Raw genomic sequence first — 11,816 nt, 5'->3', positions numbered from 1 at the left:
TTTATTCATAAAATATTGGGAAAAAATTGGCAAAAATTAATATTAATGAGCACATTTTGCCAATTTTCCTCATTAACTTCATCAATATATTGGCAAAAAAATAATAGAATACAAAGAATCTTTCAACAGCAATATCTCAAAAACCGCTTTGTCCGATTTGGCTCATATTTTGGAATTAAGATTATTTTGCATATCTCTCTGCAACAAGTCTATTTTAATCTCAATCAGAGCAACTTGATTTTGCCTTTCGTACCACCTTAAGGGCCCTGGGCGCTTATTGGAATGAATATGGTACTTTATAATCCCAAAATTTATAACTGGACAGTGGTTATCTGGGTAAGTAACAGCAGTGTTATAACTTGCCTGTGTATGGCAAGTTTATAACTCTTATTTACCCAATGGATAAAAGCCAAATTCGAGCCCTAAATATTGCATGTACAATGCAGTAGACAATATGATCACCACTGTAAAATGCAAAACAATATATTATTCCAACAACAAATCACACAAATTGTTCACTAAATAATGTTCACATACACAAGAAGTCTCTTTTGAAAATTGTACATTTTTGTCCAATTTGAGCGGAATAGAGCATCTGTTATCTCCTGCCAGAGCGCCTCTAGCTTGTCGTAACTGCGTGCTCGCCTCTGTGCGGCTGTGGATGTCCCTGTTGAGGCTGTTCCAACTGAAAAGTTACCAACAGGTGTACTGCGACCAGATGCAGGTGCAGAGGCAAATCCTGTACCTGAAAGAACAAGTAGCAAAATGTGCATTGTCATAGGTATGAATGTGAAAAAGGGCCGTGCTGACCACCTAAACCACAGACATTGTATAGATAGAATAGAATCTTGGAAGTGGCGATCTGACGGGGGCTGGGATATCATTTTCTTTGGAAAGGGTGGGAGGTTCATGAATATTCCTGATGTGACTAGAGTAAATTTGTTTATGTTTGTCGCTGTAACTATCAAAAGTCTTGATACCATTTTAAACGTTCATAACTCTAGTATTCAGCACGCGATAACAAAAGTGAAGGTATCGTTGAAAAGAGAAAACTTTGGCAATTTTTTTGACACCAAATTTGACATATAAACCCACTAACATAATAAATAATCTACGGTGACACAGTTGGGTATATTACACAAAAAACATACAATAAGTTTACAGCACATCTCCGGATCCCAACTATCAACTACCTCCTCTAAACTTTAAGACCAATGTCTCCCCATTCAATTCAATTGCAAATATCAAACAGTTCTCGTATTATAAAAATAGACTTTCAAGATGATATACAACACCAGGAATTGTGTACTAGGCGACGAAAAAAAGAAACCCTGTTTTACTGGCGGACGGACCTTTCAAGTAGGGTCGGTCGGTCGGCCTTTTTATTTTATTTTTTAAATGACCCCAAAAATCACCAAAATCTGTATAATTTCCAATTTGAGAAAATACAAAAACAAAATTTGGTTCCTGAAATTTGGGTCGGCATTCATTTGTACTGTTGTACAGGAAATTTTTTTCCCCAATTTGTTCAAAATCTGGGTCGGTCGGGCCCGTAGAACAGGGTTTTCTTTTTTCGTCGCCTAATGCTTTGATTTTATTCAGAAATCAAGCCAGTAAAAGCTATCATCTAAAGTTGTGTCATATTCCATTCTTCAATTCTCTGCTCTCTCACAACATGCACAAAAAATTCCTGCACCAGGAATGTAAGGACATAATTCGCAGTGGATAATGACACGGGGAGGTCAACATTAATGTATCGTTCTTCATATTGTAATTGCGAACCCAAGGAAACAACCAGTTGTTTTCCATTACAAGTGTTCCAAACTCAAGGCATATTCTAAACAGTAAACATTAATCAGTGTGATCAGGGCCATGGTTGAAACTTCTATTTGAATATATAACCATTGTTAGATTGGAAATTCTATGAAGAAATGATTTCAATATATCATCATCAACCATATCATAATAGAATAAGATAAGCTTTTTCTTCAAATTTTTACTAGAATAGAAGGCGAAGAGCGAAGTCTAAAAATCGATTTCATATTTCTCAACGAGAAACGCATATTTTTGGTTACCAGTATTGACATGTTGCATTTGAGTTGCATTGTTTTATTGGTCATGTATGCCTTATTAACGAAGGAAAATGTATCATGTTTGGTATCAAAATAATTGCCTGAATTTACTCTTTCCAAATATGTTTTGATTTTTCCCTCGGTCAGTCCTAGCGAAAGATATGACGGTTCAAAAAGGTATTGAGACTTTTGGGACACCCTGTACATTTATCTCTGTTTTCTTTCTTTGTTTATAAATATCTGTTTTCTCTCCTTTTCTCTCTTTCTTTCTTGTAATTTAGTCTCACGTTTACGTTTTACCAGCTTTCTTTACTTAATTCAACTAGGACGCACACAGGTTTACCAATGATGCGACCGTGTCTATCGCGATCATGAAAATATGTTTGTTACGAATAAACTGAATGACAGAGGTAATGGTTGAGCTGGATTCGCCACTGATTGGATGACATTTTTTACAATCAAGTATAAGGAAACTTGATTAGATTTTTTGATTGACAAATCCAAAAGTACTCACTCGTTTTAGACTTTCGCCATCTTGGCTGATGGCTTCTTCAGAATGACCATTGGGATCCACTTTTCCCGCAGGGTTGACCGCTGTTTCCGGCGATTTTCTCATCCCTCGGTGGCTTAGTTCGTATTAGTGGATCGTATACATGGTCTAGAGAGTAACTCCCGATGTCCCTGTTGACTGTTCTGTCCCCCCGCCTTCTAATCCAAATAGCTTCTCTGATAAGTCGGGTTTGTTGGTTGCCGTCTTTCTCTAGTAATTTAGGCTTGTCCCAATTGATAACATGGTTCTCGATTGCGATGTGGTCAGTTATTGCGGATTTGTTTTGTTCCGAGGTTGACATTGTTCTGTTTTTTCTGGTATATTTCCTGTTTGCAACTTTTTCCGCATCTTTCTGGTGTTCCTTAAGCCTTACTCCAAAAGGACGGCCCGTCTCACCAATGTACGACTTGTCGCACCTTTGCAACCAATCTCGTGAGACTAACCCCACTGGTCTTGATGGTGTCGACCTTGTCCTTTGGGTGGACTAATAGTCTTTTGAGTGTATTATGCGGGTTCATTGCGACGGATATTTTGTGTTTGCGCAATATTCGCTGTAGTTTTTCAGACAAACCTTCCACGTATGGAATTACCACCATGCCCTTAGTTTCCGTCTCCTGAGTGGCATTCTTTTGCTCTTTGTTCTTCTTCACTTCCGCTTTACCTTCAACCTGTTGTTTTTCCTTATCAAACGCCCACTTCGGATAACCGCAATTGGTGACTGCCTTTCTGATTCTACTCTCTTCTTCCTCCTTATCCTTATCTTCCGACACGATGGAATGCATTCTGTCGAGCAATGTCCTTATGACGCCGATCTTTTGATGAAGTGGGTGTTGAGAATCAAAATTTAAGTATTGATCCGTATGAGTTTTCTTTCTGTAGACCAAGAGCTTTACTGTTCCATCTTCCTTTCTCACAATCAACGTATCTAAGAAGGGGATCTTGCCCTCGCACTCTTCCTCAAAGGTAAACTTTATGTTACCTGTGGTGTCAACGGTGTTCAAGTGCTCCGTCAGTTGTCCTGTAGTAAGCCACCGAGGGATGAGAAAATCGCCGGAAACAGCGGTCAACCCCGCGGGAAAAGTGGATCCCAATGGTCATTCTGAAGAAGCCATCAGCCAAGATGGCGAAAGTCTAAAACGAGTGAGTACTTTTGGATTTGTCAATCAAAAAATCTAATCAAGTTTAATTTCTACAATCCTACAAATGCATCTATTTCACAAGTATAAGGAATTTGACAATTTGTAAACAAGTTTGAATCAAGAGAAAGAGAAAAAAGGTCAACAAGCAGCCCTCGAATTAACCCACGGCACCGACGGCATATTGCCGTGGGTGCCCAACCCCACTGTCGCAATGCCCTCAAAATATGTCCTTTACCGACGGCAGTCACTTGCCGTGCCCTCTAAAGAAGTTGCCGTCCGGTGCCCTGCACCTCAAAGGACTTTGCCGACCACTCCATTGTGAACTCCTTTGTGATGAGTTCTAAGGTCCTTGCCGACTTTTATTTACATTGATTTCCCCTTCTATGACCTTTTGAAGGGACACCTATGCTAAACTCAAAGCTGACCTCAGAAGACAGTTTTGCCGACAACCCCTTTGTGCACTCCTTTGTGATGAGTCTTGCCGACTTCTAGTTACATTTAGTTCCACTTCTGTGACCTTTTGAAGGGACACCTATGCTAAGCTCAAAGCTGACCTCAGAAGACAGTTTTGCCGACAACCCCTTTGTGCACTCCTCTGTGATGAGTCTTGCCGACTTCTATTTACATTTATACATTGGTATGCGGTGTTCTGTGATATGAACGGAGGAAATTCACTCAAAGAATGTGCTGAAAGTGGAGGGAATATATCTGATATCATACCATCCACTCCAGCAATGAGAATCCTTGGGAGCACACGACAGGGAACACACAGAACTGTCAGACCACCTGTGAATATAACACCAATAAGTGTGTTATCAGACCACCTGTCAAGTTGATAACCTACTGAACTCATGTTGCTCTACATCCATTTATTAATAACAAGTAATAGCTGCCCTGTGTTGGATTTTCCATTACAATGTAATATTAAATACTTGATAAAGGAAGCAGAGGTCAAAAGACATGAGACAGCTATTTAGTACGACGTCCAACTCGCGATTTGACCGTTAAAGGTCAAGTTTTTACGATGCGAACTTCGCATTGACGAACTGAGCCCTCGTGGGTATCAAGATCGATATATTTTCGCTGGCGTCATAAGCGGGTTTACTTCTCTAATCGATTCTAAAAGGTCAGATTGATTGTTTTAAACCGGGTTTGTTTTAAAATAAACCTAGTTATAGGAACTTTCTTAATATATATCTGGGATTAACCTTGCTAATCCGGTTAGGAAAATATCATCCCCAGCAGCGGCGCCCTTGACTGTACTGGTAAGTGGTATTTTACGATTGTTTACGCTAAGTTGATTAGAATATTTCTTGTCTTATCCCTGTGAGCCTAAATTACATGCATGCATTTGTTTCATTAGTATTTTAGGCAACTTTTGATTGTAAAACCGTTAATGAGCAAGATACGGATTGTAGAGAAAAAGTGTCTCAAAATTGGAGCAAAATTCAGCACACGTGCATGACATGTGCGCTTGCGATATGCTCTTTCACATGTGTTGTCAGTGCACGAATATGGCGATTCGCCGAACAACGATTGTACTGTAACATGATTGGTAAGCTTATACATGTATTAAATAGCCATAAACTCACTGCTGCATTACATCAGGTATTGTCATGATTGTTTATTCGTAATTTACAATGCTGATCCTGATGGCCATTATGTCAATTTTTCGATAATTCTGTCGGGTCAATGACAAGTTCTGAATGTCGAATGTCAATCAAACTCAAACAAATTCAACATATTTATACCAATTCATGAATTACCATGTCCATGTATTATGATACGAGACAAGATCCCAGCATAGCATTCAGCTGCTATGACCTAAATCCTAATTTTACTGACTTTTCATTTGGTTTGCTCTTGCCGCCTTGGACTTCATGACTTGGTACAATATTCGAGAAATCTACAATGTATCTACATGTACTGTCAAGTGACGTGTGTACAACTCCTGTTACTTTCAGATTCGGTGACCGTTTGTAATACAAGTAGACAATTCAATTCATTCAATCGTCACCAATTTTCAAATATATTAAATTTAAAACAATTCTTTGTGAAGTTATCGAAATAACGCTTTTGACTGTTTTAATTATGTTTTCATTATAAATGTCACAAAGTATTAAAGGCCTATTCAGTGATCCCAGCGAAAGTGTAAAAAATTAAAATTGTTTATAAATTGCTTTAAAAGTGAAGGATAAGGCATTCAAATTGTCATTTGGTATTTTTGAACTGAAAAATTTGCAAAAAGCAAACAGCAATCAGGCATGAGAATTTTCAGTTTAAAAACTGAATTCAGTTTTTTTTATAGTCAAAATTTCCGCAACTTTATTTAATTTCAGCCTGTTTTTGGTACTTTTTGCCCAATTTCACGCGCATTTTCAGTTTTTTCAGTTTTTTTTAGGAAAGTGCAGTCTCATGCCTGCAGCAATATTGAAGAAGTTGAAGCCCCATTCAAATACATGTAGCTAATTTCTGTACTGAGAGTACAGAAATTACAGATTCATGTAAATGCCTTTATTTTGTCGTAAATACACAGCTTTCGGCTGAACCACTAGCAGGCTATGTCACTATGTCAGCACATCTATGACAATGACAAAGGTACCAAAATCTGAATTTTGATGATTTTTACTATCGTCCGGATGAGCAAATCACTGAATAGGCCTTTAATATTGATAATTTACAACCTGTTAAACCTCTCCATATATTCATACATTGCTCACCTGTGTTTTCATATCATATTTTGTTATGAAAAATGATTATATTTATGGAGCAACAATTTCTTTTATTCCGGTTGAACTTCAGTAATAATGTAGTTTAACAACTTCTCGGTTGGACTAATTGAAGAGGGCGTGTTGGTTACTTTGCCGTCGCATTCAAGTGTGCTTCATTTTTATTCTAAAATGCTATTGTGGTCGCGTGTATCAGATGAAATTGATACACAACTTGCTGGCGCAAGTTATCAACGTACACTGTATGTATGTATGGCTACTGACGCAAGTTATGGTTACCGATGCATACCAACGCAAACATTTTTTTATTTTTTATTTCGTTTCTAATTTTTGTTTCTTGCGCCAACAATTTTTTTCTTGACAACTTTTAGTTAAAGGAGTCTCGGGCAATCATAACATTCAGGGCTCCCACGGTCCTTGAAAGTCCTTGAATTTGAAAACGCCTTTTCAAGGCCTTTAAAGTCCTGGAACACTGCACACAGTCCTTGAAAGTCCTTGCAAATTGGAATTTAAAATATAATTTTGACAAAATTTGGGGAGGAGCTGTCACTTTGTTAATATGTGCCGCATGGAGACGATCATGATTTTTGTGTTGTGGTAAGTCCTTGAAAATCGTGCTTTTGGACCTTGAAAGTCCTTGAATTTTAAAAAGGTGCTGGAACCCTGAACATTATTCCTATGTTACAAAAACAATTATCAAGCACGAATCACATGGTTTTATTTAAAACAAACTCAAATTGACCATAAAAACGAATAAAAACAGTCGGCTCTCATCAACACACGATATTCAAAATTCCGCTACCAAATTGTGTAAGTGCAATGACGTAATGGTTATTTGTGTCGTCAGCCTTCATTGTATTTAACTGGGACGCATTGCACTCGACAATTTCGGCCCCGCAGCTCAACTTCTTTATTAGGCAAAACATTTTTTTGTTGTGTTGCCCTCAAGTGGGAAAAATTGAAATTTGGGTCGGTCGGTCGATTATCCTTTTTTTTTTTTTTAGACAGTCTTCAGTTTTAAAATCCCCACATATTAAATAATTCTTTTTCCATTAGGGAGATTTGTCAATTTTGACTAATCTGGATACTTGTTAGATTATCAATTTAAGACTAGTCTTTCAATAAAATATTAATTCTGTAACTTTATTAAATTTAGGCCTGTTTTTGGTACTTTTTGCCCAATTTCACACGCATTGTCAGTTTGTTTCTAGTCACTCGGATCTTCACAAGTTGCATTGATTTGTGGAAGCCCCACAAGAAACAAACTGGGAAGTTGTATGCATGGAGAAAATGTATCACTGTTAAAAAATAAAAGGTGCAAGGTACTATATTAACCATCTATCTCTGTTTTGTTTTTGTCTTGCAGATGGAAAGGTTTGTACATATGGAGTTCATTTGACTCAACACAATTTAAGGCATAGTGCCATGCTTACAACCTACACATTCGTGGGAAACTCATGTTGTGAAGCTGGAGGAATACTGCCTTCCTTTTATTGATTTGATTTACGGTGGCATGATGACCAATGCTTGCAACCAATGACGTGTGGTGTGAAGCTGGATCAAATGTGCCACCTTTTTATTTGATTCACAATGGTATAAACTATGCCCAATGCTTGCAACCAATAAAGTGATGTGAAGCTTGAGATACAACTATGCCACCTTATTATACTAACCAGTGATTGGAAAATAGCTGCCACACTAGTGAGATGTTTGCAACCAATCACCAATGGTGTGAAGCTGGATACAAATATATCATGATCAAGGAATATGAGTCTAAAAGTTAATTTTTATTAGTTCCGAGTCCAGGAAATGCAGATACGCACTGGTGAATTGCGATCACGTAGAAGGGACAACTTGACAAGGTCGTCTACTATGCGCCGCGCCAACAACCAATGGGTAAACCGACTTGTTATCAAGTTTGTTGATCAGCCAATCAGCGTGATTGTTTATCTCTTCTGTTTGTACGCTCATACACGCTTGGCGCACAGCTCATGAGCTCAGACCGCGGAAGTTATAAAAAATTAACTTTAATGTCAGCAATTTTCAGGTTTGATTATTAGCAATTATTCATTCAAACACCATTAAAAGTGGACTTTTTCACTGTTAGAAATAAAATTAAACAAGACTAACAACGGTTTATATCAATAACTCAAAATCAATATCAGGACCATTAGACTCATTATCTTGTGCCAACTTTCAGAGGAAAATTTCAACTCAGCAGATTTCACCTTGAAGTTCTTTTTTGCTGATTGTGACAAAATATATAAAATTAATATTTTGCCTCAATTACAAATTTATAACACCTTTGTTTGAAATCTTACAATACTGCTATTGAGATTTTTCTGAATTTCCCATATTACCGCATTATGTCCAATTTTTGTTTGTTTGCATTTTTAACATCTTGTTAAGTTTTTTAAAATAGTTTCTTAACACTTTTTTTATTGGCCTTATAATGAGCTGCAATTAAGATGCAACTAATGTACAGAACAATCCTGTACATTATTAACTGTAATACTAATAGTAATACTATTATTTACTATAAATATGCTATATTGTATTGTCCATTTGGCTCCCTCAAGACAGTGATGTTTGCACTTTGACATACGTTGCAGGTGTACAGATGTAGCGCTTTTGATCGCGCATGTAAACGCACCAATTCATCTCACACGAGTTAATACTACACGCACTAGAGCATGCACTGATTTTACGATCTCGAGCAAGCCAAATGGATCCCTACAGTGTTAAGATGGATCAAATGAAATCTCTGCATTACTGATCAATTATTTTCCAACAAGCTATCGAAGCACGGTCTTTTTCTCAGATCTATCACATTTTCAGTATATTAACTCACTTTGGGTCACAATGATAGGTACATAGATGGGGTACAGAGCTTAAAGGATGGGGTATGAGCATTTGGACAGTATTTTGTGGGACATGAGCAGGGACAAACGATTTACGCGCGAACTTTTTTCCGCGCAATCTCCACGCAATTGGCTATTTTTTTCCTATGGGCATTTGCATTGAAAAAAAGTTCCGCACAATCTCCGCGAATTGGCCATTTTTTCCACAAGAAATCATTTGTCCCTGGACATGAGAGCACATCAGACATCGAATTGCATTTTGAATACGAAGAATGTCGTTCTGATATCAAATAATTTTTGATTTTTTTTTTTGAAATTTGCAATTTTTAAAAATCTGATGATGTACTTAAACTTAAAGTGTATGTAGCTGGGATGAAAACCCAACGATAAATTGAGAATTTTTTGTCCTTTCGTATTGAAGATACAGATTTTCCCCCCAAAACACACAAAAAAAATATGTCTTTTTGGGCAAAAATGTATGTCTCCAAATATGAAAAGTCAAAATTTTCAATGGATCGCCTGCTTTTCCTTCCAGCTACATACATTTTAAGTACATATAACTAGATTTATAAAGTTAACATCAAGGACTGTTATATCAAAATTTGTAAAAATATCAAATTTTGTCATAAAATTTGTATTATATCGCGAATTTTAAAAAATGAAAATTATTTGATATCAGAATGACATTCTTCGTACTCAGAATTCAATTTGATATGTCTGATGTGCTCTCATATCCGACAAAAAATACTGTCCAAACGCTCATTCCAGAGCCCTTAAGGTCCATATACTCCAAATATTTGATATAGAAGATTCCTTCAACAAGTATTTGTTATGCAATCTATTTCAATTCCCCCCGGTACATGTAATTCTATCTTTTAACAAAATAATGTTAGTTGACCGAAAATCAAAATTTATGTTGGTTGATTGATATATATTATTGATTTTACATTTAATCAAACATTTATTATAAATTAAACCTTTGGCTGCAATAGAATAGGATTTTATTAAATAACAAATACAATGTTGCATCAAATATTCTATGTCAAATAAAAAGTAATTGTTAAATTTATTGTTTGTCTTTCAAAATTTATTTAGTGATAATTACAAATATTTAAATTATTATTTTTGTGTATAATGTACTTTATGAGATTATATACCGTACTGACTCGGGTATAGTCCCACCCCATTTTGGGGTGAACATTTTTCAAAATTGGGGGTGGGACTATACTCGAATTTCGATTTTTTTTTTTTCGGTTTGAGTGTCCTGGACCTAAACCTAAATGGTAAGATCATTAATGGTTGATTAAAAAAAAAATTTAAAATTTAAAAATTTTAATTGTAGGCCTATGTGTTTTGAATAAATTTGTATACAAATTCAATGCATTTTGAATTCATAATAGAGTATGACATGAGTACAAATTTATTCAAAACATATAGGCCTAATTTTTTTTTAATCAACCATGAATGATCCTAACATTTAGCTCCAGGTCCAGGTACACTCCAAAACCGAAAATATTTCTCAGAATTTTTTGAAACTTTGGTGGTGGGACTTTACTCAAGGTGGGACTATACTTTTCGCGTCAACGGTAATTTATGTTGCAAAATACAGGAAACTTGTTAACACGAAATTGCTGGGGCTAATGAATTAAGTTTGTGGCATCATGAGATATTTATAAACTTGAGACTCTAAAATCACTGTTATCAGACATTTTGGTTAAGAGTGTGTTAACAAGTTTCCACTGTATAAAAACTTTTCAGATCTATTGTTTTATATATTATTAGAATTAATTTCACTTGCACATTAGTCTTGTTATTACTAATATATAATTTACACTAACAAATCATAAAGAATCATACGTACCAAATTAAGTTATATGATTTGAAAGCTCTCAATTTTTGGTTTGATTTATTTCAGAAATTCATTAAACAAAATTAATTTAATACCTTATTATACATGTATATAGCTAATTTCTTTAGGCAAATGCATTTTTTTAAATTTCAGAATCCAAAATCCATTCCATATAAGAATTTTTTAAATCAATTTGAAGTGCTGGAATACAATACAATGTTTACACCAAATTGTGGTTTCATCAAATTACAAATCCCTAAATATCTAAATGAGAGCAAGGAGTAATTTAGAAATGGAGAGGGGTGGGATGGTAAAACAGGAATGGGAAGGAATGGTAAGACTAGAGGGGGATCAATGGGTAGGGATGGTAAGACAGGAAAATAGTGAGGAATGGTACGACGAATGGGGAGGGATGCTGCAACAGGAATGGGGAGGGATGGTGTGACAGGAATGGGTAGGGATGGTACGACAGGGATGGTACGACAGGAATGGGGAGGGATGGTGTGACAGGAATGGGTAGGGATGGTACGACAGGGATGGTACGACAGGAATGGGGAGGGATGGTGTGACAGGAATGGGTAGGGATGGTACGACAGGGATGGTACGATAGGAATGG

General features: G+C 36.4%; 1 protein-coding gene across 1 annotated transcript in view; it reads right to left on the bottom strand.

The window, feature by feature from the left end:
* Positions 1-263: 263 nt before the first annotated feature.
* LOC140156746 (uncharacterized) overlaps positions 264-11,816 on the bottom strand; it is a 34,803-nt gene continuing 23,250 nt past the window's right edge. The window contains exon 9 of the mRNA XM_072179696.1: positions 264-745. Coding sequence (XP_072035797.1) covers positions 519-745 — 227 coding nt within the window. The 3' untranslated portion in view covers positions 264-518. The remainder of the gene's footprint in view (positions 746-11,816) is intronic.

This window comes from Amphiura filiformis, chromosome 7, assembly GCF_039555335.1.
Source record: "Amphiura filiformis chromosome 7, Afil_fr2py, whole genome shotgun sequence".
Classification (NCBI taxonomy): Eukaryota; Metazoa; Echinodermata; class Ophiuroidea; order Amphilepidida; family Amphiuridae; genus Amphiura; species Amphiura filiformis.
This window is presented reverse-complemented; position numbering and strand designations above follow the sequence as displayed.